We start from the raw sequence: 25,836 nt of genomic DNA on the forward strand, positions 1-25,836 counted from the left end.
CCCCCTCCCCGCCCTGGAACAAGGCCTCTCTGGGAAGCTCATTGGCCTCAGTTTGCCCTGGGGATGCCATGGAGAGAGGGCTCCAGGGCCAGCAGACAGAGGGCACGGCTCACCCTCCGGCCTCAGGATGGAGCCACATGTTTATGGGCCTGCAGATGTGAGGCAGGAATCTGCCCAGGAAGAGACTAGAAACTAGAAGGCAGGTGGGAGCCAGGCAGGCTGGGCGCAGACACCCAGGCCACATGCAAGGCCTTTTGTGACTCAGGTGGTCATGGTGGCAGGGTCCTGGGGAGCAGAGGCGGGGCTGCTGCCTGCAGCAGACTGGCCATTGCATAGGGGAAGGGGGAGATTCTCCAAGTCAGCTGCCAGAAAAAAAGGGAAACACACCTTTCCTGCAAGTATTAATTCAAAAATAATTCATAACCTGAGAGAGGGCTGGTAATCATGGCAACAGATGTCAACACTCGGCGGCCTGTGCTGCGCCTGGGCTCAGTTTACAGATGTCAGGGGATTCTGCAGTTACCGGTATTTACTCAACTTTGGGTGTTTTTGGTGGTAGTTGGGGCCAAACAAAGCTGGGGGATGATATAAGACACCTGGCCAGCGCAGGTGCCACGGCAACGGGCAGGCCTTCACCTGCCCTTTGCTGATACCGTTTCAATCCGGCCTGCTCTATTTGTTCTCAGCCCAGAGCAAAGCAGAGGTGGGCGGGGGCAGGGCAGAGGGCCAGCCGGCCTGCGGCCATCTCAGCAAGTCTGGGGGCAGGTGGCATCTGGGCTCCCCAGAGAGATGTGGGGACGGGTGGCATGCTGGGAGGTGGCTGATCTAGTGGATAGGCCTTAGGGTCCCCTGCCTTGGAGCCCCTGCACCTCTCAGCGTGTGGGGCAGGGAGGGGGAGCCGGCCTGCCTTGTCACATGTCTCCATGCTAGGCTAGAGGGGAAGCCCAGGCTTTGGACAGCCTGGTGGCCTGGGACTTTCTGGGGGTGGGGTAGGGTGGTACAAGCCCTCCTCATAGGAACACCACCTTGGGGGAAGTACGTCTTTCCCAGACGCCATCTGCTTTGTTGGCCGCATTCCCTGTGCTCAGAACAGAGCCCAGCATGCAGTGGGTGCCGTGAGCGCTGGCCAGTCGGGGGAGGCTCATGGCCGAGGGGGGCTGTGTCCACAGGCTGCAAGTACAACCAGGTGAACAGCCACTTCCACTGCATCCGGGAGGGCTGCCAGTTCTCCTTCCTCCTCAAGCACCAGATGACCTCCCACGCCCGGAAGCACATGCGGAGGATGCTGGGGAAGAACTTCGATCGCGTGCCCCCCTCCCAGGTGAGAGCCAGGCGCAGGCAGGCCGTCCCCCCCCCCGCCCCCCGCCCAGGGTGCCAATAGGGCATCACCCTCGTCACGCTCTTGCTTCCAGATGGTGGGCCAGGCCACCCAAAGCAACAGGTGGCCCCTTGGGGGTGATACGGCCCCCAGCCCAGCTTCCTCAGGGCCCCCACACTTCCTTTCAGGGCCCCCCGAGCCTGATGGACACTGAGACAGACGAGTACATGGATTACACCGGCTGCAGCCCGGGCGCCATGTCCTCCGAGTCCTCCACCATGGACCGAAGCTGCTCCAGCACCCCCGTGGGCAACGAGAGCACCGCAGCAGGTGAGCAGGCGGCCAGGGAGGGACGTCGGGGGCCAGGAGCTCCCAGCCTGGGACAGGCCCCTCCTCCCCAGGCCCAGCAATGCTGGGTTCAGCTTAGGACAGGAGGTTCATGGTCAAGCAGCCCCAAAAGAGGATGAGCCAATGTGTGGCAGAGCCAGCTGGTCTGAGGGACATGTGTCATTGAGGCCACCTCCTGCCACCCAGCCCAGCTCCCCAGCACTCTGCCCTCAGCTTCTGTTTCCAGGAGGAGACCCAGGCTTGGGCTTTCTGAGAGCTGTCGGTTAAAACGGCACAGCCCCCGGCCAGGGGGCAAGTGGGCCCCAGCGGCTCTGGTCCCAGAGTGGGGTCCGCCTCAGCCCACTGTGACCTGCGCCTGCACTGCCTCCCCCTCCCATTCTCTCTCTCGTCTGCCACTTCCCCCTTCTCTTCTCTGTGGCCTCTGTCTGCTCCTCATCTGTCCACACATTTTCATCATACTTGCTTCTGCCATTGGGTTTCTCATTTTGGTTCTTTTTTGTTTGTTCTTTGTTTTGGTTTTCTTTTTTTTTTTTTTTTTTTTTTTTTTTTTCTGCTTCTCTCCACCCTCTCCAGGCTGCCCGGCTCCTCCTCCTCCTCCTCTTCCTCCTCCTGCTGCTGCTGGTGATGAGGCTGCCCGCGTGGCTCCGCAGCCCCCACTGACCCCATCCTTCTCTCCGGCCGTGCTCCGGGCGCCCCTCCCCTCCCTCCCATGTCTCTTTTCTCCACCCTGTCTCTCATACTCTCTGCTCAGCGCCACTCTCGGAGCCGCCCAGGGCCTGGCCCACCCCGTCAGCAGCCCGCCCAGCTTCCCGCCAATCACTGCCACTCCAACTCCAGTAAAAAGTGACGTCCCCCTAGTTCAGGACGCCGCAGGTAACTCACACATGCCTTCTCCACCAGTGTCTGTCACCCTAGCCGACCCTCGAGATCCTCGAGACTGTGGTCCAGGTTCTGATCCTTTTCTGCAGCCTTCCAGGCCAAGGACAGGGCCTCCCAGCATCCCTCACAGCCCAGCACCGCCCAAGATCAGAGAGCCTGGTCCTTGTCCCAAGGACAGCTCCTCTCGGCTCCTGCTCAGCACTGGGCAGGCCAGAAGGTCACCACCAGGGCTCCCTGGGGTTCATTCCATCTCAGCAACTGGCCAGAGCCCCGAGATGGCCATGTCTGCCCCACCCCTTGATTCCTGCTTCAAGGCCAAGCCCATCCCTTCTGCTCTGGGAAATTCACCTACGGCCTGGCACAAGGGAGGGCCAGAGATGCTCTTGGGAAAGCTACTGGGGCCTGGGACCTGTCCGGTCTGGAGGGTCCTGACACCAGCCTCGACCCCCAGCCCCAGAGCCAAGCAGGAAGAGGCCCAGGCCCTGGGCAGTATTCAACAGCCAAGGTGCCTCCTGGTCCCACCCTGTATCTGCTGCCCCACGGGCACAGGGCCTGCCCTGCACTGCCCTTTGGTGTAGTCATCACCCTGACTCTGCCTCCTCCTCCATTCATTTCTACCTCACATTCTGTCTGAGTGCCAGGCACTGGGCTAGCCCAGGGGGATGGTAAAGAGCAAGGCAGAGGGTCCCCCCACATGGAATTCAGCCCAGGGGAAGTTCTGTCATTGACATAACCAGATAGAGCCTTGTGACTTCAGACCCAAAGCAGCCACTCCTCACCCACCTGGATCCCCAGGCCCCAGGCCCTCCCTTGCCCGCTGCCGGGTACCCCAGCCCATCGTAGTCCTTGTTTCTCTCCACCTGCTGAGGGTGGGGGACTTGGTCTAGTTCCCAGGTGGACAGTGCAGCAGGGTAGATTACAGGCAGGTTCAGGAGGACTGGGAGGTCAGTGTGTGGGGGAAGCCTGGAGTGTGCCCACCCTACCCCCTGGGTAGGCTAGGCCTGGGGCAAGGAGGGGGCGGTGCTAGGATGGCTGCCCCTCCCCAGCTGCCTGTGCAGCCACAGGGAGCTGCTCTCCCCTCACCCTGAACGGAAAGAGACTAACGAAGGCACAACTACACAGTGGATTGGGTGGCCCTAGTAACAGGGCATCGTAAGCCCAGAGAGGCAGTTGGGGCCAGGAGATAGGGCACAGATAGACACCCATCCGCTGGCTGAGTCCTTACTCCAGTCCTGGCCCCTCAGCAGAGCTGCCTTCTAATCTACTTGGGGCAGAAAACCCCAAGACCTTAAAGAACCTCCTGGCACCAAGGAGAAGGTGTCCCTCGGGGCAGGGAGTTACAGCTCCAAACAGCCCCAGGGCGCTTGGCATCCCTGCTGGGAGTGGGCCGGTCCCATGCACAGACAGGCGGGCAGCCGGGGAAACTGGTTAGCCAGCGGGAGAAGGAGCCGGCCTGTCCCTCATTAGAGGCGGCCGTGTGATGGCGTCCTGGCCCCTGTCCAACTTGTGTAATTACACTCTGCCGACCTAGATTCCCCCTTCAGCTTCAATTAGCGCCAGGACGTGTCCTCACTTCCCACCCAAACTGGCCAAGAAGCAGCCACCACATCCCCTAGAGCCACTTGTTCTGCCACCCACCAAGGCAGACACCCATGTGGCCGTCCTGCAGGCATGGGATGACCCAGGGGGACACCTGGGGCTCCCCGGCTGTCCTGAGGTAGTTAATAGGAGAGACCCCCCAGAGCCACGGGAAGCCGAGGAGTTGTTCCCAAATGCTGCCTTCTGGCCACCATGCTGGGACTGGGGACCCCTGGAGGGTGCGATCCTGGGAATGGTGCCCACGTGGGCTACTGATCCGGCCTTCCTCCCCAGGGAACACCATCTCCATGCCGACAGTCTCGGGGGCCAAAAAGCGCTTCTGGATTATTGAGGACATGTCGCCCTTCGGCAAGCGGCGCAAGACAGCCTCCTCTCGCAAGATGCTGGACGAGGGCATGATGCTGGAGGGCTTCCGGCGCTTCGACCTCTACGAGGACTGCAAGGACGCGGCCTGCCAGTTCTCCCTCAAGGTCACCCACTACCACTGCACGCGCGAGAACTGCGGCTACAAGTTCTGTGGGCGCACGCACATGTACAAGCACGCGCAGCACCACGACCGCGTGGACAACCTCGTGCTGGACGACTTCAAGCGCTTCAAGGCCTCGCTCAGCTGCCACTTCGCCGACTGCCCCTTCTCGGGCACCAGCACGCACTTCCACTGCCTGCGCTGCCGCTTCCGCTGCACCGACAGCACGAAAGTCACGGCGCACCGCAAGCACCACGGCAAGCAGGACGTGATCAGCGCCGCGGGCTTTTGCCAGTTCAGCTCCAGCGCCGACTGCGCCGTGCCCGACTGCAAGTACAAGCTCAAGTGCTCACACTTCCACTGCACCTACCCCGGCTGCCGCCACACTGTCGTGGGCATGTCGCAGATGGACTCGCACAAGCGCAAGCACGAGAAGCAGGAGCGCGGCGAGCCGCCCGCCGCCTCCCCCGGCGCCGAGGGCCCCGCGCCCGGCCCCGCCGCCGGCCCAGACGGCCCGCTGCCCCCGGGCGCCGAGCCCGCCGGGGCCCTGCTCTTCCTGCCCGTGGCCGCCGCGGGCCTGGGCCGGGGGCCGGGCGACGCCGGTGACCCCGGCCCGCCCGACGCCCTCGGGCCCTGCGCCGGCCCCGCCGCGCCCGCGGCCGGCCCCGCGGCCGGCGAGTCCTCGCAGGAGGACGAGGAGGAGGAGCTGGAGCTGAATGAGGAGGAGGCGGACGACGACGAGGACGACGACGAGGAGGACGACGAGGAGGACGACGACGACGAGGACGAGGACGACGACGAGGACCTGCGCACCGACTCGGAGGAGTCGCTGCCCGAGGCGGTGGTGGGGCCGGGGTCGCAGAGCCCGGAGCTGGCGGCCCTCGGCGCCCCCGCGCCCTCCGGCCCCGCGCCCGCCGCCGCCTCCCCTTAGCCGCCGGGCCGCGTGGCGCGCGGGGGGCCGCCCGGGCGCCCTCGGGGTCTTAACTCTTCATTCTCCTATCGTTATTATTACTTTTGTAAGAAACGGTATTTATGTGTAACGCTTCCTTTGTACAGAGCTAGGTGTTGGCTGTGGTTCCGGCGTCGGGAGGCGCTCCGGGCTCGGGGCTGCCCCGCCGGCCCCGCCGGTGCTTCCGGACCCCGAGTCCGTCTCAGGACAGAGGCGGGGGCCTCCCTCTGGTGCTCCCGGGCCGCCCCCGCGCCCGCCCGCCCCGCTCGCCGCGGCAGCTCAACGGCCGAAGGACAGAGGCTGCCGGGGACCCTCCTCTAGCTGCAGGTCGGGGATCTTCTTCAGGGAAATAGAAGGTGCTCTTGTCCGGGGTGCGCACGAGGAGCAGGGGTCCCGGGGAGCGGCGGGGCGAGGCGGGCGCCGGCCCCAAACTCCCTCCCCGCGCCGGACCCTGGGCCCGCGACCGCGCCGGGGGGATTCCTCATTGCTCAGGACTGTGACGGGCGCTGGGGGTTGCTGCGACCCCCGCCCCCCACCACCAGAGGCGCCAGCACCTGTAGCATCGGGCAGGGCCTCCCATTCGTGCAGCTAAGACCCTCCCTCCTGGCCCTGGGGGAGGGCGGAGCAGAAGGCGACCGCACGGGTGACAGGGACCGCAGGGGCGGGGTGCCTCATGGAATTGGCAGTGATGAGAGCTCGGGGTCATTCTGTCCCCACTGCCGGCCCGGCCTTGGTGTCTGCTTCCAGGGTTGGGGCCTGGGAAGGGGCGTGCCTCCGTCTGCTCGGTGACTCTCGCCCTAGGGCTGTTCTGGGTCCCAGACGGAAGAGCAGACAGTGCTTGGCCCGCAGGGGGTCTCAGCCACCCAGGCAACGAGAACAGGAAGGATGCGACTGTTTGGGGCTTTAATATTCTACATGGGGAAAAATGCGAATAAGTTGTACAGTATTTTTCCTGTAAAGGTTATTATTCTACATAGAACAAAAGAAAACAGAAGCAGACGGGCGGCTAGAGCACAGCCGCCTCGGACCAGCCCTGGAGTTGGAGACCCGAGTGCAATTGCTCACGTGGGATTCTTGTTTAGCATTTTAGTTTAGAGGCCTTACCAGTTTGAGGCTGTCTGTCTTTACACTAGCACTGATGGGAGCTGCGTGATTCCAACTTTTAACTTGAATTTTGTAGAGACAAGAAAAAAGGACTATTATTGTTGATACAAGTTTGTAGTTAATTTAATATTTGAGTTTTTCTCTATTGGTTATGCGTGTGGCTTTTTCGGGCTTTTTTTTTTTTCCAGTTTATTATTTTGTTTGGGATACTTTTTTGTTGGTGCAACACATCCAGATTTGGTTCCCTTTGCAAAATATCCCCCCAGCCTCCCTCAAGAATGAGGTCACCAAGGCCAGAGCTGGGGGCTCTGTCTGGCAGGCACATGCCTGGCCAGTGGCTCCAAGGGCGACAGGGACCAAGGGCAGGCTGCCCAAGGCCCCACCTGTTCACCTTCTCTCCACTCCAGGCCACCAGCCCGTCTTAGGTTGGACCCTGTGACATGGCCACAGGGAGCGTGCCAGGCCCAGCCTAGGGGAGTGGCTGTCACCCAGAACCTCCTCCCCATAGGTCTCCAAGGGAAACCTGGCCTGGCTGGGGTGGGGGGGCTGGAGGTTTACTTTTTACTTTTTTTTTTTTTTTTTTTGGTCCTCTTGGCTGCCCACAGCCAGAAAGCCAGGATCCTCTGAACTGGAGAGGGAGCAGGGAGGCAGGATCGGTCAGATGGAGTGTACCCGATTCAACAGGAAACAAATGATTTTCTAGAACAGCCCCTACCAGAGCCTCCTGAATTCTGTGGGCACCACGTGCTGCTGCTGAGCATTTGCCCAGACTTTGTGCCCGACCACAGAACCGGGGCGTCTGTGGAAGGAGTTTTGTAAAGGAAAAAACAAAAAAACATTTTTCAATGTAGCAAAATCAAACAAAAAAAAAAAAAAGAAGAAGATGCCGACAGTGCGAAGTCTAGCCTTTTGTAACCTTCATATTGCACACTAGGACTATAAGCCATTGCTAGCTCATTTTGAATTTTAACGTGTAATTTTTGTTTTATTTTCTTTCCGTGGGGAAAACAATGCTTGATCCACCAATGCTCTTTTTAATGTTTTATAACTATGTATGTGTATATATATAAATATAAAATAATATGTATGCACATATGTGTGTATATATCTATATGTATATACATATATAGATATATAGAGATATATAGAGAGGTTTTGAGATGAAAAATGCAGAACGTGAAAACCGAACTGAACAGCGTGTGCTCTGATTACTTGAATCTGGTCTCCTCGGCACCTGGTTATTAAGAACTGAATATTTTTCCACTTGAATTTAGTGCTATTAGAAATTTAATATATGTGTTTTATTTATTTGATTTTTTTTGCATGACTGATGCAAGGTTTGACATTTTCACTCAATAAAAACTGGAAAAAAAAAACTATCAAGTTATCTTTTATTTTTAAAATCAGCCCCAAGTGGCTGGCAGTGACCTAGCCGTGCCAGGTGGCACAGCCACCACAGTCGGGCTCTGTGTGCCAAGGCAGGGAGGGGAGGAGGGTGTCGGTCACCCTTCAACCCTGGCAGGGAAGAGGGCAGACCAGTTTCGCCCCGGGATGGGGCCAAGTTCTCCAGGATAGCTGGGGACAGACAGTGGGGGACTCAGGCACTGCCTGGCCGGAAGTTACCTCCTTTCCCAGCCCCGAGGAGGCTCCAGAGCTGACCCGCGTAGATGTCTTGGGCCTTGGGCAGAGGCTCCAGAGGCGCGCAGGCCCCCACCTGGCCAGCCCTTGCCCCTTAAAGCCAGGGCTACTGGGCAGGCGCTTGGCAGGGTCATCCCTCTGCCTCCTCCCTCGGCTCCTTCCTCCTTCCTGCAGGAACCTGCCTGGGCTGGGAACGGGAACAGTGCGTACCCGGATCCGATCTGGATGCTGGCTCAGCTCCTGCCTGGGGCACGCAGGGGCAGAGCCAGAGGGGGCCAATTCCTGGGTCTGTAGCCCCCAGCCCCAGGCCTGAGCTGCTGGCCCCGGTGGCACCACAGCTGGGGCTCCCTTAGAAGCCTGGGTGGTGCGAGCACAGCCACCAGGCCCCACCCAGAGCGCAGGCCTCATGCCTGGACCACCCTGACACTTCTCCATGTTGACCCGATTCTCAGTAAAGCTCATCCTCTGTGCCATCTTGCCAGCCTTGCCCTGAGCTAACCTCCCACCAGGTGGCCAGGCGTCCCAGGGCCCCTGGGAGGAGACGTGACGTGTGCTGGGCCCCCGGTGCTCCTCCGCCAGAGCAGCATCTCGCTGGGTGTCACACCCCTGCAACCAGTGCACTGCTTTCCTGGGGGGGGACCAAGGGGCTGCACTGCTCCCAGGGCCCTGCTCAATGTCGTTTCCACCACAGAAGCCTCGTGTCTAACCCAGCCCCAGCCCCAGCCCTTTCCCTTTCTTCCTTTCTCCTGGAACGCGGCCCACAGGCTATTTACATAAATATGTTTGTAACAGACGTGAAAATACATACTTTTTTCTGTCTTATTAAAATGTTCAAGTTGGAACTCGCCTATTGTTTGTGGATATCTCGATTTTGTTAAATAAAACAGTGACTAATTTATGGGATAAAACACAAGTTCAACAAATTAAAACCATTATTGGAGCTTCACAGGCCCTGGTGGGCCAAGCTGCCCTCCCGCGGGGCCTGAGGGGAGGCAGGGAGCCAGGCCCCAACCTCAGCCGGGTGGGTGGGTGGTGCGACCACAGGGCTCCCTCTGGGCACCGCTGCCGTGGCATCCAGGCAGGGCCCACAGAGGCTCCAACTCCAGCTGGGGCCCAGGGGAGAACGGACAGGGACTCAGGGTAGACGCCCCCAAAACTGCCCCCTCCCCAGCTGCCCCCAGGTCTCCTGGGCCTGGATGGACCTCAGCGGACCCATACATGGTGGACAGGAGGCCCAGTCTTGCTGTGCACCAGCTTCCAGGCTTGACCCAGGACAAGACAGGGCCCCTGCACTGAGCCCAGGGAAGGGGGCACTAGGTCTCAGGGCACTCCTCAGAAGAGCCTCAGGGCGACGAAGGTCTAGGACCACAGGAAGCTGCACCCAGGCCAGCCCACAGCCCTGAGCCCAGGCACTGCCCACTGAGCCCATGGCCTCCGCCCCCAGGAGGGAGGGGCCTGCAGCCGCAGCGGTACCCCACCTCAGGGGTGCAGAGTGGGCTCGGGCCCCACGAGTCTCCCTGTGGCTTGTCGGACTCAGCAGGAATTGCAGTAAAACATGTTTTCATTATGGGCTTTAACTAGCTGTAGTGGTGTGACGCTCCTACACCCAAACTGGGGCAAATTCAAGAGTTTTGTAACCTCTTGGAAAGAGCCAGAACCAGCTGCACAGGCTCACGCGGAGCTCAGTGGCCTGCCCACCTCCCACAGACCGGGCCCGGCTTGGGTGCTACCAGCAACTGAGCCACCCACGGGAGCCGGGCCTCAGCAGTCACAGGCAGCCCAGCGCCAGCCCCCCTGGACTCACAGCGACAGGGCAGCCCCTCCCCGGGCAGCATGGCCAGCATGTCCGGTCAACCCAGGAGAAGGCGGCTTGTTGTTCCTTCATGAGGGGTGGCTCTGGCCCCACAGGCAGCCTTGGCCCAGGGCCAACAGGACCCAGGAAGCAGGGCGGGCGGCAGAACCCCTCAGACCAGCTGGAGTCCTGGGGACCTTGCAGGGAATGAACAGGGGCCAGACCTGTGCGACCCTCGCCAGAAGAAGCCACCTCACCCTCTTGAGAGGCCAGAAAGAAAGCACCTGCCAGGAGCCCACAGCAGCACAGGGACAGATGGAAAGACCCAGCTGCCTCTCTTCCTGTGAGCACCACACTCTACACCACCCGAGGCTTTTTCTCCACCAAAGAGCCCCAAGGCCCTTCCCAGAGCCTCCCTGAGGCCCAGCAGCTGCACCTTGGATCTACAGGGCATCCTGGAACTAATGCCCTGAAACATCCTCCCAGAACTGCCGGGCCAGGGACATGGAGGGCTGGGCACCTGAGTTTCCAAAGTGTATTTAAAAATGTGTCCCAGTCACTGTAAAGAAGATCCTCCCAGGATTTGTCAGCCTAGGAAAGGCTGCAGGCGTTTTCCTTATAAAATAATAAAATTTCATCTCTTCTTCTAGAACAGCATGAGGTTTAAAGTGCTTGATGAAGGTAAACTATTAAGGTTTGTTCACCACTTGGGAAAAGCACCCCACACCGCTGGAGACGGCGAGACGGCAAGCTCCACCCTGAGTCAGAGCGCGCGCCCGGGGCGGGGATGGGGGCGGGGATACAGCTATCGTGGAGGTGGCAGTCACACACCAACACCGCGCCCTGGAGGTGTCTGCCCCTGGCAGGGGGTGGCTGATCCTGGGGTGGGAAACACCTGTGTCAGGTGAAGGAGCAGGGGCCAGAGCGGGGTCCGGGGCAAGGAGGGGTCAGCCAGGACGGGGGTCTACCCCCAGGTGAGTGCTTCACCTGCGGCTGGAGCCATCCCAACCTTCGGGGTCTCGCTGGCGCCTTCTTGCCTGATTCATCTGGAGACTCCGACCTTCTTCTCTGGATGCCTTGGCAGAAACAATTTTAAACAAACAGATGAAGAAACACTAAGGATTAAGTAAACTCCTGAAGATCAAGTTGTCAGGCCCGTCTGCCTGCCCTTCCTCCTCCTTGGGCTCTGGGGCAGGGCCTGGGGCTGGGGTGGGGCTGGGACAGTCACCAGAGGAGAGGGAGGTTCTGGCCTCAGTGTCCTGGCTGGGCACAGGGGGAGGCCAGGGGAGAAACCTTCCAGAGAACCCCTCTCCTCCCACATGGTGTGAGCCTCTGGGGACACACGATTCACTTCCAGTGAGACAAGCAAGTCACACAACACCGAAAAGGAACTTCCCATCTTTATTTTAAAAAGAGGGAGAGAGAGAGACTACGTACCACACCGTGAAACCAAGCGGAGAGGAGGCAGGGGGGTTCTGGACTCTCTATTCCTTTCCATATCGATTGGGTTTTTAAACATCAGATATGTATTTCCACAATACGAAAAAAAGAAAACATTTACAAACTCAGCATCCTTTTTCCCTCACCCAGACGCTCCCTTCCCCGCTGGGGTGTCCCAGGACACCGATGCCTGGCCCTCGCGGAAGGGGGCCGATCAGCAGGCAGAGGGAGTAGCTGCCTCACCCGCTCTGGGGGCGTCGCAAAGAGCAGGGAGCTGGGGCTGCCCTAGGCAGGGCCCTGTCCAAGACAGAGCCCACAAGCAACCCAGGGCAGCTGGGGGGACCTCAGGGGCCAGAGGGCCCATCCTGCAGCCTCTGAGCACTGGGGCAAGTTCTTTCTTAAAAGACACTTCACAAAAATACTTGGTAATTGAGTTTAATAATCTTCTCCCTTCCAGAAAGGGCCTGACAGGCGCTGCCTGCTGCTCACTTCTGCCCCATTCCAAATATTTTTACCTTATTTGGATGAAATGCATTATTTTTCTAATGAAAGGCTTTTTTTTTTCAAAGGGCTGTTTTCCCTCCGTCCAGCAGCTGCCTTTATTAGGCAGCACTCACGCCGTTTTGGGGAGGGGTTTTTTTCCTCCCTGAAATCACGCCAGAATCTCTGTCCTCAAAAGCCGAAATCCGTGCTCAGGACCCACAAGGCAAAAGGCCCCTGGGGCCCAGGTTTCCATCGTTTCCCCCCGCAGTGAGTCCAGGAACCCACAAGACTACCGACCCCCCAGGTTGGAGAAAACGCTCCCCATGGTGACAGCTGTCCCCACCCCAGCAGCTCTGGCTGCGTCTCTGTCCCAGGCCACCTGCCCTCTGGCCACCCCCACCCCCGTCTGGTCCCATTGTAGGAGCAGCCTCTGCAAAATTAGAGACCGTGAGAAATGGCCACCAAGTAAAGAGGGGACCTCATGCAGGGCCCAGGTTTCCACTCACAGAGGTCAGAGGGTGGGAAACCCTGTCTCCAGCCCCTGAGGCCGAGGGATGCTTCCACCTGAGCCGCCAGCCCTCTGCTCATCCATCCCAGGTCTGCCCACCTGGCTCCCGGACACTGGGACCCCTTGGCAGACTGGGCTGGAAGCCCTTGGGGACTGAGAACCCTGGCTTCTACAGGGATGGCAAGGAGCAGAGGTAACTCAAGTGGGCTCTGCCTGGCCCTAGGGAGCACGTGGCGGAAAAACAGAGAGCCGGGATGTCACGTGAGGTTATAAGCATCAAAGACAAAACCAGAGAAACCAGGCTGGATGCTCAGAGGGTCAGGGAGAGGCCAGTTGCCATGACCTGACACCTCCAGAGGGCCCCCCAGCCTGCGAGTCAGTTTGCTGCAGGAGCCTGAAAAGGGGGTCTGGGCAGAAGATGAAATGTTTTCTGAGACAAGACAGCCCCAATGCCAAGTCTCTCACCCTCAGCTGGCGGTGTCCTCCCTCCCCGGGCCAGGCGGGCAGGAGGCCGGGTGCCGTGGTCAGGAGGCCACGGGCCTCCCTGGAGGGTACATACCGGGCTGCAGCAACACCTCCGTGGCCGCTGTCCCTGCACTTTGTTTCCAGAGCCTCTGTGCCTACACAAGGCACTGGACGTGACCAGGCCCTCTGTCCCCACGCACGGCCACAGCACCGGGGGCTCCAGGGAGCGGAATGCTCCCTGGAAGGAGCGGTGAGCGCTGTTTTTCTGGGTTTAGCTAAGTGCTGTGTGAAGGTTAAAGGGAGACAGGGAGGGTGAGATGGAGACGAGATGGGGGAGGAAGAGGGAACGAGACACTCTCTCCTGGGAGCACACGCATCCATTTAAGGAAGGAGAGCTCATCACACTCCACACCAGGTCTATATACAGTAACGTGAGGTCCCTTCTCCTCCTAGATCAGAATGTCGCCCTTCAGCACAAGCTCGGGACCGAGGACAAAGCCCTCCAGTTGTGGGTGAGCGCCTGCCTCAACGCCTGCCTTGGGGGAGGGACTGGACAAGGGAGGCAGGGCTGCCCTCCATCAGGCCCACCACAGGGCTGCCCTGGCCCTGGCCCCCACATCCCCTCCCTAGAGCCCACCTGGCGTGGCCTTGGCCATGATCCATCTCCCAGGCACACGGAGCTGTGAGCAGACAGGGAGCCACAGGCAGGAATTAAATAGTGGCAACTCGTATTTATTACAATTATATACAGTCGTATCTTAGACTCTGAAACCTATACCTGATCACACACAGGAACACGTGTTTAGGGGACAGGGTGGGGACAGACAGGAAGGCCCTGATGCTCGGCTCCTGCGTGGGGGCGGAACCCCATCTCCCCACGGCGGTAGCTGGGCCATGATGCGGCAAGCGGACAGTCAGAGGTGCAGCACGACCAGGCACGGTGGGGCTGGGGCTGCGGCATCATCCGGGCAGGGCTGGCTGTGGGGCCCCCGCCTAGAGAGACGCGCAGGGCCGCCTGCTTTTGGAACCATGACAGGGAGGCCCCTTGGCCACCGGTGAGAACCAGTGAGGGAGCCGCAGGCAGAGGGAGGGGACGGCAGATGCCAGGTCACGCGGCTCCTCCTCTGCTGAGGGTCAGAAGTCAGGTAATAAAACTACCTCTTGTCATGCACGGTGTTAGGCTGGCTAAGACGCTCAGCAGACACCCCTGGACAGAGCGTCTGCTCGGGAGGGGCTGGGGGGCTTGAGCCCAGAGTTCAGCGCCCTCGGCCTGACACAAGGACAAGGTGGAGGCCTGCCTGTCTAGGGTTGAGCCAAGGAGGTGGCAGGCTGGGCGCATGGAAAGGTGAGCCCATGGGGGGCCAGGCATCGGTCCTCACACCACCCCTGCCAGGCTTGAGGCCACGTCCGCACCTGGCCCGCGACCCCCGGCACCTAGTCCCGCTCGCTCTCGTTGCTGGCGCCCTCAGGCCGCCGCAGCTTCTCCACCTGCTCGTTGATCTGCCCGTCCCCTCCCCGGCGGTCCTCCCTCTGCACCCCCAGGCAGTCCTCCTCGTCCACGCGGCTTACGTCCTCATCCTCCTCGTCCTCCTCGTCCTCCCTCTTCTCTTCCTCACCCTGCACCTCCATCCTCACCTGGCCCTTGACGTCCACCACCCCCTCGCCCCCCTCCTGGGGGCCCAGCAGGTGGTACGCGGCCGTGGAGCCCTCGGGGCTGTGGCCCTCCTTCACGGGCGAGGACGACGTGGACTCATTGCTGACGGGCGAGATGTCACTGCTGCTGTGGTGGTTCACGGTAGCAGGGCTGGAGGGGGATGGCGACTTGACCGGGATCTGCCAGGAGGGGATCTTCGGGGCCGAAGGGGAGGGTGGGAACTGCCTCCTGGCAGGGGAAGGAGAAGAGGGGAGGGCTCACCTTCAGCAAAGCCAAACCCTCCCGGACCTCACGCGCTCATCCAAGGTGAGCAGCAACCCCAGGGCCACCAAGCAGGGGACAGGACGGAGTTCTGCGACCCACTACCAACTCCCTTCTCCCCCTCCTCTCAGAAACAGGGCCTCTGGGCCCCTGAGGTTGGAGTAGCTGCCTGCAGAGCACCCTGTCCCACTAAGGGCGCCACACACTAGAACCTGTTCCCTGCTGTACTTCCAACACTGCCCCAGCCTCCAGCCCTAGGAGAGGCAGCAAGCAAGGAGGGGCAGCCAGAAGCCTGGGAACCCAAGACACCTGGGCCTCGACTTTAACTTGTCCATGGCCTGGGGGCCAAAGGCAGGGGATAGGGGAGAGCCTGGCTTCTGGTTCAGAGGTACCAGCACCAGAAGGGTAACACTGGTAACCTAGCACTTTTCTAGGAAACCTCTGAGCATAACAGTTGACATCAGGGTCAGTTCTCCCTCCCAGTCTCGTGCCCTCATCCTGGGCCCTGGGCCAACAGCCAGCCCGAACCAAAGCCAACTCCAGGAGGGACCCAGGAAGTCAGGGCCACTTGGCCAGGGCTTGGAAATCAATCTCTAGGACAGGTGGGACCACCCCTGCCTGAGCCAAGGGGACAAAGGCCTGCTGCCTCATGGGCTGCCCACCATGCCCCCAGCTCTGGTCCCAGAACAGCCCTTCCACCTCAGACCTCACCACAGAGTGCACACAGCTCGGGCCTCAGCATTCACCTGTGTCACAGACGCTAGTGAGAAATTCAATTGGCTGTTTTCTTGGCTCCAAAGTAACCCAAAAACCTGCTCTCTCTCCCTCTGACCTCCAAGGCTCTCATCTCCTGGTTCAGAAACACAGAGGATGTCCCCGAGGGACAGCCCTCTAGCACCCCAAGCCTGGCCCTGCCTCTCTTAAGGATGCGCTCTTTTCCCAGAGGGAGCCTACAAGTGGGTGGCTTAAAGAACTGGGTCTTCTGGTTGGAGCCACAAGACCCCACCAGGCCCCCATACCTGAAGAGCTGCCGTCTTGCACTGCCCCCACTAAACCCCAGGGTGCCCTGCAGGTGGGTGGTCAACTGTCCCCTGCGACCCAAGACACAGGACTTTCAGTTTTAAAATCAGATAGGCCCAGACAAGTTGGTCACCCTCCACTCAGGGCTGTCCCTCTGGAGGGGCTGCAGAGCGAGACCAAAGGCACTGAGGGTGGGGAGGCAGGCCCTTCTTGAATCGTAGAGCCCCTCAAGCTGAGCAGGTACAAAGACTGCTGGCCTGGCCCTCTGGGGAGACCTCCTCTGGGACCAAGTTGTCACTGGGAGGTCCAGCTGGGGCTCAGGGCAGAGGAGGAGCCGGCCCTGTCTGGAGGGGCAGGGACACTCTCCTCTGCTCAAGGTCCTGCTTCTGGCTGCAGCTGCCCTTGACCAGGTCTTGACCGGCCGAGGAGTTATTTGTATTTCAAAACTCGTGTGGGCGCTGCAGACTGTCACCTCTGGAGCAGGGAGGGAAGGGCCTACCAGTGAGGAAAGGCGGAAGTGCAGGAGATTCCCAAAGTCAGTATCTGAATCATATGCTCAGTCAGGGACCGGGTGCACAGGGGCCCCCTAGGGAGATGGGGGGGGGTCCCTCCTCCCCAGCCCTAGGCAGAAAGCAGAATAGAAGCCCGCGCCTTCTCAGCTCCTACCGATTTAAAAGAAGCCCTTTCAAGGAGTTAATTTCCGACTTGAGTTCATTGATGTTCTGGGACTCCAGGATCCAGTTGGTGGACGTAGTGGCCTGAAAGTCAAAACACAGAGGGCTGAGGGAGTCAGAGTGGCACCTCCCTCCCATCCCACGGAGCTTGGACTGCTGGGGTGGCAGGGGAACCTGGGGCCTTCTGTGTCCTGTGGCACCAGCCTGGAGCCCCCTCTGGAAGGTCCTGCCACAGCCCATTCAGGGTCTGCCTGCCTGCCTCGGTCTCCGTTTAAATGACGACTCCCTTAAAACAAACATTCCCACAACTCTATCTGGATAGCTGACGATACAAAGGAATCATGACATACATTTAGGTGTAGTAGTGGTACCCTGATCATGTAAAATAAAACAACAGCAACAGCCAAAGAGCCCTTATCTTTTAGATACCAACTGAAGGGTCTGCAGCATGAAATGACATGCTGTCTGGGATGTGCTTCAAAATAACTGGGGGTAGGAGTGCGGGCAGATGAGGCCCGGGCGGCAGCGGTGTGATCAGAGCATGAGGGGTCACTGTGTGCCCCCCACCCCATTTCTATGTGTGTTTGAAATGTTCCATTAAAACAAAACTAGTAAGATAGATAAATTCCATTTCTACACCAACTACTCCCTCCACTTAAGTCAGTCCCCTGCAGAGATACCACACACACACACACACACACACACACACACACACACACACACACACACAATCTCTGGGGCTGAGACAGGCAGCCACCTCCACCCACAGGTCCTCGGAGCCACCCTGGAGGGTCAAGGGAGACACCGGAGCATCTGCCCTGCCCAGCCCGTGCTCTCATCTTAAGCAAGCCCAGAAGACAGGCTTCACCCAGGATGCCCTCCTCACGCTGTCAGAGACCTGCAGCCCCGCCGCCCATCCACAGCTGTTTCTTTGGGATGACCCTGAAGGCTCAGCAGAGAGAAGGAAGACATCCTGGAATCAACTCCTTCCCAGAGGAGGGCTCACTGAGGAAACAACCACGATAGCCTCAGATGGACGCCACCCTCCGTGCACAACTTTCCCTTTGAACTTAACGCTGTTTTCCACATAAACTTCAGAGAACCACACCTTTCTTTGGCAAATCTTGTTGGGATAGATGGAGAAGAGGAAAGCCAGGATGGCTGTCCCCCAAATGGGAGGCGCCAGTGGCCAAGCTGCCTGTGAAGTGTTTACGGGCCATTTCTGGTGTGACGGCCTCCGGTGTGCGGGCCTGCATCGTCCAGGCCAGAGGCCGCCTCCAGGTGGCTTCACGTGCACAGTTAATCGTGCAAGGCCCCATCCCCGGACCCAGGGAACCCGAGATGTAAGTTCAGGAGAAGGTGGGGAGCCTCAGGGGGCCTCTGACATGGGGTGGGGGCGGCTGTGGGTCCCATCCCCGGCACAACTTTGCAGGGAGAAGCCCTTCCGAGGGGCTGCAGGTCTCGGGAAGGAAATCCCAGGCAGTCTCAGAGCGACTGCGCGGCAGCACCCGCCGCCTCGCACACGGCCCCTCGGGGTCCCCGCTCCAGACCAGGCAGCGCAGATCCAGGAGCCACTGTGCTGGCTTCTCTGAGACCTTGAAAGCCAGAGCAGCCCATTAACAAGGGAGCGATTTCCACTCACCGGCCTACAAAGGACTCAAATTTCCAAACGCGTACGGTGCCAGATGCCAGGATTTAGAAATAAAATCTGACATCTGGGGCTTTTTAGCCAGTCTCTTTAAAAAACAGTTGTAGAAAACTCCCAGCCTTCAGTTTTATGTAGGTTTTTTAATTACTTAACGCTCTTCTTTTTAATTTTTTACAGTGCTACAGTAGGAGTTTGGAAGCCAGATATAAAAACTTACATTACAGCTGAGAAAACACAGCTCTGAGTCTTTGGTTTATGGGGTAACTGAAATCTTCACACTTACGGCTTGAGACACCAAACCAGTGAGCAGGGCTTCAGTACGGGAGAGAATGAAAGGGGCTGGGGGCGGGGCTGGGGGGTCATCAGAAAAACAAGCACGAGAAACTCTCAGAGGCAGCTCTCAACCACCAAACACTATCTTGGGCCCCCCTCCCCTCTTAAAATGCAACATGTGGTCTTAATCTTAATGCTTAAGGTCTGAAAACAGTTTTCCAATTTCCAGAATGGCTTCTGGCCATGGGCAGGCCTGCGCTCCAAAAGATAATGGAGGAAAGAGGGGTGGGGGCCTTAACCCGGCCTTCCCGGCTGCTTCACAGGCGGCCTGCCTGCGGGAAGCGTGCGCGGTGGCCGGCAATGGCCACCAGCAACCACAGCCATCTGTGGAGGAAGTGCAGGTGGTGCCTGTGTGTGCGGTATCCCACGAGGATTCTCGGGACCCTTTTCCCAGGAGGTACCCCAGATTCCATTGGAAATGGAAAGATTCCCACACACCTATAAGGTGCTGTGTTTTGCAAATGCAGAAGATCTGAGTGCTGGCTCACATGAGTTGGGCACTAGGGTGGGGCTTCCCCTGGGAGAGCCACTCGGAGTGAGATCCTTTACAGCATGGCTGCATAGAAGCAGCCAGAAAGCAAAACCAGAGGAGAGGATGAAGCGGGGAGGACAGTGGATGCCCTGGAGCCACGGGACCACTGTCTCCTGGGCCCTGTGTGTCTCAGGAACGACCCTGTCACTCATTCATACAAACACACACACACACCCCCCCACACCAGAAGCCTGGGAGCTGACAGCAGTCAGGCACTGTGCTCAATGTGTACAGACAATGAGGGAGGTACCGTTATAGCTCCATTTCACAGATGAGGAAACTAAGAATTGGAGAGGTTAAGCAACTTGTCTGTGGTCACACAGCTAGTATGTGGCAGAGGAGAATTTTAACCCAGGCGGTCTGATCTGATTCTAGGATCTAATATTGCCAAGGTGGCTTCAGATGTGGGAAGTGAGGCATGGAAACCGTCCGGTTGATCTCAGGTGGCTCTACACTCTTTTAGGGGTTACCAGACCCCGAGGCCTGGGTTAAAGAACCTGCCCATTACAGGAGTTTAGCCCAGGGCCTGGGCACACCTCTCCTGCCCTGTTCCGCAGAACCACTCCAGGCAGCACTGGGGCCTGTGACCTAACTTGCAGGTAGAGACTATCCCACGTCTACACCAGCCACCACCAGAGCGGGGTGTGTGCTGCCGCGGGAGGACCGCAGACAGAGCGCTGCTTTTCCTCCCTCCTGTTGGGAGGTGACAGGGACACAGAAAGGACAGCCTGTCACTGAACACCACACCACCCACACGGTGCCTGCCCCCTATCTCTACAAGAACAGTGAAACCAGCATCAGAAAAGACAAAATCAGACCCCACGGGATGTAGTGAACTGGGCACAAAGGACCAGAGTGAGGAGCGTGCGGGGCGGACCCGGGCCTGGAGGGACCAGAGGATGAGGGACAAGTACCTTGGCTGCAGCCAGTTCGTGGGCAAGCTCCTGGACTTTCTGCTGCTGCTGAATCAGCAGCTCCTGGACGGAGGCGAGAGTCACCTGTAACTGTGTCACTGGGAGGAAAGAGCAGTCGCATCTCTGTTAAATGATACACACAGACTCCTCCTTCTCTCTGTCCACACACCTATAAGCTGCTGCATCTGACTTGTCTGCCCACATCCCCCACCCCCTGCAATCCATATAATTCACCTGCACTCTGTGTAACCCACCTGCACTGTATCTAACCTCTAGTATTTCTACTTTATCTTTCTATTGTGTAGTTGTCTGAGGTCAACAGTATATCCATCCAAAACCTCTCCCCTCTAATTATATCTGCTTATAATTTGCTTGGCTCTTCCAACTTCGCTACTGTCTGCATCCCCATCTCCGGGCCTCCTTGCGTCCTTGTGGAACTCATGGAAAGCCTCCAATCCTGGGAGGGAGACATCTCAGGTCCACCGTACCCAGGAGTGGTTAAAAACCACAAATGCTGCTTCCCTCCTGCTCCTTCCTGCCATCCCCACCCACCCCAGAGGCTGCCGGAGGTCCCTGGTGGCAAGCGACTTGTCCAGGCCTCACTGTCAGCCTCCGAGGAGAAACGCCAGCAGGGCGTGCTCCGGAGGATTTCTGAGGGCATCACAAACATGCCCCCGAGGGACAGACTCCTGTCTGGGACAGGCAGCTCTCTCATTTGCCTGAGTTTTTAGATTCAGAGCCTCCATCCAGTAAACAAGTTTATAAAGGAGAAAATGACCTCCAGCGCGACAGGTCCCAGCTAATCTGGGCCGTCACTGGGGCACCGGGTAACGAACGCGAGCCCCGTGGAGTCGATGACAGAGGAGGTGGCCAGGGTCCCGGGAGCCGCAGTAATTACAGCCTCTCTTGACCTCGTGTTGGATTCTTAGAGGGAAGGGGGAAAATTGCTGAAAACCCCCCTGAAAACCTCATAGAAGCAGAAATTAAAAATGAACTTTACAGCCCTTAGAAAGGCTGTCATTTTATTCCCCTTATTAATATTCTGAGGTTGGGAGCCTTTCCGTAAAAACATAATTAATTGAGGCCGCGCCGACAGTAAACAAGCAATTTCAAATTAAACCGAAATGACGGCGGCTTCATTTGCAAATGTGAACAGATTCTCAGAGCAGATAAATGAAGTCACCACATAAAGTGGAGACGGAGGGGAGAGGGGAGGGGGCAGAGAAGGGGCTGCTCGGCGAAGGCTTTGAGGGGTGACTTGATGGAGTCATTAATCTTTACCTGTCTGTGCCACGCTGCCACTCAACTCCGAGAGACTCGCCTCCATCCTCTCCAGTTGCTTCCTGTCCTCGCGGCCGCCCGTGATGAGGGGGAGCAGGTATTTCTGCAAGAAGCAGGGCGGGCGTGAGGAACGCGTACGTACTTGGGGTTATTCTCCAACACTCTCTCAGATTCTGCCAACCAACTTTCTCTGTCAATCCCGGCTTTTGGAAACCCTACGCCAACACTGTAAATGACCAAGATATCCAAAAGTTACGAGGCTGTGATTACAAGCACAGAAAAATTCTGTCTGAATCGGAACCAGAGCTAGGGAACAGGAACATGAAAAATCAACTTGACCTATTGGGATGGAGAACTTTTTGGTTCTTTTATTTCGTTTTTTAAATACTGCCATAGGTAATATTTCTGTGACCAAAACATTCAAAATTCTACTTTTAAAGTTGTGTGATACAAAGTGTAGAAGGTTATACAGAAAGTAATACCACTGGTGGCTTGCGGGAGGGGTGGGAGTGAAGCGTTTTACTGTACACTTTTCTGAACCTTTAACATTTGGAACCATATGACTAAATTATCTATTCAGAAACAAATGAATAAAATTAAACAAAAAATTATTCAAGAAACAAGATCAAAATCCATAAGAGATTCGTGGGACCGCTGGTTCTTTTACTAGGAGGGTGTCATATGTGGGTATTCCAAGGCCATCTAAGGAGGCCACACCTCAGTCTTTCCCTAAAAGCCTTGAATCCTCAGAACAAGTTTCCTTCAGATCAGAGACAAATGCAGCCAGATTCTCCCAGAATTGACATGGGGCGATGGGGGAGGTGGAGACAGAACCAGAAGAAACTGACCTTGGGGAAAAGGGACGTTGACGCTGCAGGGCAGCCAAACAAGGGGCCCAGAACATGGGGAACCCAGACGAGGGGAGGACGAGGGTCTCGGAACATTCAGGGAGAAGGCAGGTGGGGCACAGCTGGTAACTGGTTCCTAGCTTTGAGGTGTGAAGGGGTGGAGGTAGACAGCAGGGTGCCCGCTGGGAGAACCAGATAAAAGATGTGTTCTGAACTCCAAAAGCTCACGACACGACACCCTCCCGCTTAAGGAATGTGAGACCAGTCACCAGCTTTACTGGGGTGGCACCAGGGGTAGCTCCGTGCACAGCCGGCAGGTGTGAAAGGAGAACTTTGGTTCTTACTCCATTTGGGCCCTGGATAGGAAAAGACAGCAACTTCTCCATTAAGGCTTCCGTACTGGGGAAGGGAAAGGACGTCTCTCACAAGGGGTTTGTGGGAGAACTCATTTCAAGAGCAACTCCTAAGTGAAGATCACTGTTTAGTATACATAAAGAAGCATTTTCTATTTTGCAAAGTGCTTTTCAACCATCGTGTGAATTACTACCCACAATTGAGCTGAAACTCATCGAATGTAGCCTGACGTTCTAGGTAGAAAATTTCCTAAGTATAAAAGTCAAGAAATTCTTACGCGTGTATTGAACTAAAAATTTCATTTCTAAGATCAAAAATGCCAAGGAAAGGAACACATACACTACCCTAGTCTAAATCATTATGTATTTACAAAACAAGATGACAGCTTGCCTCTCCTTTTTCTTTTTAACTTTGCAGATATTTAAAAAATTCTCATCACCGTTGTGACTGATCTTTCACTGTCTCTTCCTTCTGAAAGCAGAGACCAAGGATCAGAGCTTTATGGGAACAACTGATGATAGCTCATGTCTCCGCTGTGCTCCAAGGGGAGCCACGCGCTTTCTCTTTCCACTAGATCACAGGCTGTCCAAGGGCAGCCGTGTGACTATCATGTACCAGTCAGTAGAGCCAGGACGTTAATTTGAGAATCCTGTCTTAGCATTTTCTTCTTCCTGGTGACTGTATGCAGTTAGTGACTGGAAACTGGCTTTCAGCACACAAGGTAATGGGAGGCATCGCGTCAGAGGGAAAAGTCCCAGGACCCAGAACCCCTTGCTTCTGACATGGAAATTCCCAAGTTCAGGAACAGATGTTACACCGAAAAGATTATATTCTGCTACAACTCTGTCATTAGCTTTTGCACTTAAGTCAAAAATTAAGAATCCCAGAGTGCAATGTTGCAGCATGCCTCATGTGCTAAAAGTGATGACAACAGTGAGTCTGGGTATTCATTCAGATTCTTTTTTTTTTTTTTTTAAATCACCAAATGAGGGATGGAGTTGCAGGTGGCCTCAGAAAGAAGGGGGCTTGTCTCTCCAGGACCAACAGAGACTAAGCCCTCCAGCCCCTGTTTACCTTGTGTCTCTGGGGCCATCCCCTGGCTCCACAATGTCTAAAAAAGACTTGCTTCAAATCAAAGTGGTGACCTGGCAATTAGTATCTGATTAGGATCTGGTATCAACGTTCACTCTACGCCTGCAGCTCTGTCGTCAGCAATGAACTCTGGGATCCTGAGGGCTGACTATGAAGTCCGTGAAAAATCCTGGATTTACAAGGATGCCAACACAATATACAGGAGGAAAAAGTAGATCCCGTAAATATGATTGTACTGAGATTCTCAAAGCTGGTTTTAAATACTAAGGTGGAACAATAGCATACAGAGCGCTTCCTATGTGCTGGGGTGGGCACAGAGCACTTTCCAAAGGAGCACCGACTCCTTTGAGCTTCACAACAGCCTCGGTAGATACCATTGTCCCCATTTTACAGATGAAACCCCGAGCCTGTGGTCACACAGCTACTAAGTGGCAGAGCCGGGATGCAACTCAGGCAGCTGGGCTCCAGTGACCATGCTGTTAACCACCACGCCATTCTGTCTCTCAAAAAAGTACAGACTGCTCAGTACGTGCCGGGCGCTGCTCTGAGTACTGGCTGTGGCTTGTTGATCACCCTGTGCAGCGGGGGCTCTGAGGAGACGCCAAGTCCCGCAGATGAGGCAGGGTCCGAACCTGCCAAGCACACCCGCCCAGGTGGGGGCAGGACAGGCCTGGAACCAGACACCCCTTCCAGGGTGTTCATCACACACTCCCCTGCACACCTCCACACAGACACACCCCAGGACCGGGGAGAATGGGGCTGAATGCCAAGGGGTGTGTGGGGATGGGCGACTTACCTTGTAGAGCTGGTGAAAGCCGAAAGCAATCCCTGCCATGATGATGGCCAAGGCGCTGTAATCTCTCCACCGGGAGCCCGCAGGGCCTAAGGTCGGGAGAAAAGGGCGTCAGGAGAAGCGGCGCTGGCGCCCTTGCCCGGGGCCAGGGAAGCAGGTGCACTCAGTCTCCTCATCTCAAAGGCTGAGCAACGCTGGGAGCCCGTGCGTGAGCACCGGGACGCCAGCTGGGCTGCGTCTCCCCTGCCTCCCAGGCTCTCGGAACCACCTGCTTCGACGGTGCGCCTGCTGGGTGGCGGTGTCTAAAGGAGCTGAGAGCCGGCGTGGGCATCTGAAGACCGAGGGCACAGGCTTCACTTTCGTGGAACAAAGGACCCGGTGAGGCTGACACAGCATGGCTGGGTGTGGTGAAAGTGCGTCCACATGCCCCCTACACACAGGGCTGTGCTCAGAGCCACCTCAGACCCAGGGGCAAAGGCTGCATCACCTGTTCACTCAACTTTAGGAGGTGCTGGCGGTGTGCACGACAGTGTTGGGGGCATGGGGGACAGAGGTGATGAGACCCCTGACCTGTTCTACTCTGTGAAAACAGAACCTGGTGAAGAGGAGACAGCCTACAAATCACTGAACTGGTGACTCCAGAGAGGGATGGAGAACAGCCAGCAGGGCAGTGCGAGCGCCAGGGCGGCAGACACCCCCTTGGAGGAGGAGGATGCCGAGACTGTGGGGTCCCGGGCACAGTGCTCTAGGCAGGGGACGAGCAAGAGCACGGGCAGGGACAGACCTGCGCTTGAGCAGACGGGGCAGCCCCTGGGCCTCACCAAGAGCGGAGGGTTGCTGCTGGCCAGAAGAGGGGGAGGGGGGTGCAGGTGGAAAAGGCAGGGCCGGGTGGGGAGCGCACCCAGGGAACCTGTCATTTCACAAGTGGTGGGGGTTGCTGAAGGCTCTGGATCAGGGAGGGACGTGGTCAGCTCTGTATTTTGGGAGAACATCAGGTAGCACCCATGACCAGCTGCAGGTGGGAGGAGCTACTGCAAGGGACCACGAATGGTGAGAGGAACTGGGACCATGATGGAACATCTCAGGGGACCTGGAAATGGGCAGCCGGCCTTCACATAGGAGCAGGCCCTTCATTACAGAGAGTACCCCCAACCCACCAACGAATTCTAGTTCCACAGGAGGGGAGGGGAGTTCTCTACTCCGTAACCTTCCCCACGTTCTGTTTACAAAGTGCTTTTAGGTCCAGAATCTGATAGGCCGCCTGGCAATTCCGTGAGGTGCAGGGGAAGGCATCAAATCCGCCTGGAACGTCCACTCCAAGCAGCCAAGTCCAGGCCACACAGCTGCCTCCTCTCAAGGGAGCTGCCATGGTGTGTGTGTGTGTGAGGTGGGGGATGGGCCACCGTTTCTAGAACCATCGGTGGTGCCGGACACCAACCAGTC

General features: G+C 57.5%; 2 protein-coding genes across 3 annotated transcripts in view; one reads left to right on the top strand and one right to left on the bottom strand.

The window, feature by feature from the left end:
- Positions 1–7,548, top strand: part of CASZ1 (castor zinc finger 1) — a 147,893-nt gene extending 140,345 nt beyond the window's left edge. For both annotated transcript variants that reach the window (XM_031464040.2, XM_064494063.1), the window contains 3 exons: positions 1,170–1,321; positions 1,507–1,648; positions 4,418–7,548. In XM_031464040.2, coding sequence (XP_031319900.2) covers positions 1,170–1,321; positions 1,507–1,648; positions 4,418–5,541 — 1,418 coding nt within the window. In that variant the 3' untranslated portion in view covers positions 5,542–7,548. The remainder of the gene's footprint in view (positions 1–1,169; positions 1,322–1,506; positions 1,649–4,417) is intronic.
- Positions 7,549–11,463: 3,915 nt separating this feature from the next.
- The window catches only part of PEX14 (peroxisomal biogenesis factor 14), a 120,056-nt gene continuing 105,683 nt past the window's right edge, over positions 11,464–25,836 (bottom strand). Inside the window, exons 5-9 of the mRNA XM_011000819.3 lie at positions 24,397–24,482; positions 21,307–21,409; positions 20,026–20,123; positions 16,591–16,682; positions 11,464–14,871 (exon numbers count right to left, since the gene is read on the bottom strand). Coding sequence (XP_010999121.2) covers positions 14,424–14,871; positions 16,591–16,682; positions 20,026–20,123; positions 21,307–21,409; positions 24,397–24,482 — 827 coding nt within the window. The 3' untranslated portion in view covers positions 11,464–14,423. The remainder of the gene's footprint in view (positions 14,872–16,590; positions 16,683–20,025; positions 20,124–21,306; positions 21,410–24,396; positions 24,483–25,836) is intronic.

This window comes from Camelus dromedarius, chromosome 14, assembly GCF_036321535.1.
Source record: "Camelus dromedarius isolate mCamDro1 chromosome 14, mCamDro1.pat, whole genome shotgun sequence".
Lineage (NCBI taxonomy): Eukaryota > Metazoa > Chordata > Mammalia > Artiodactyla > Camelidae > Camelus > Camelus dromedarius.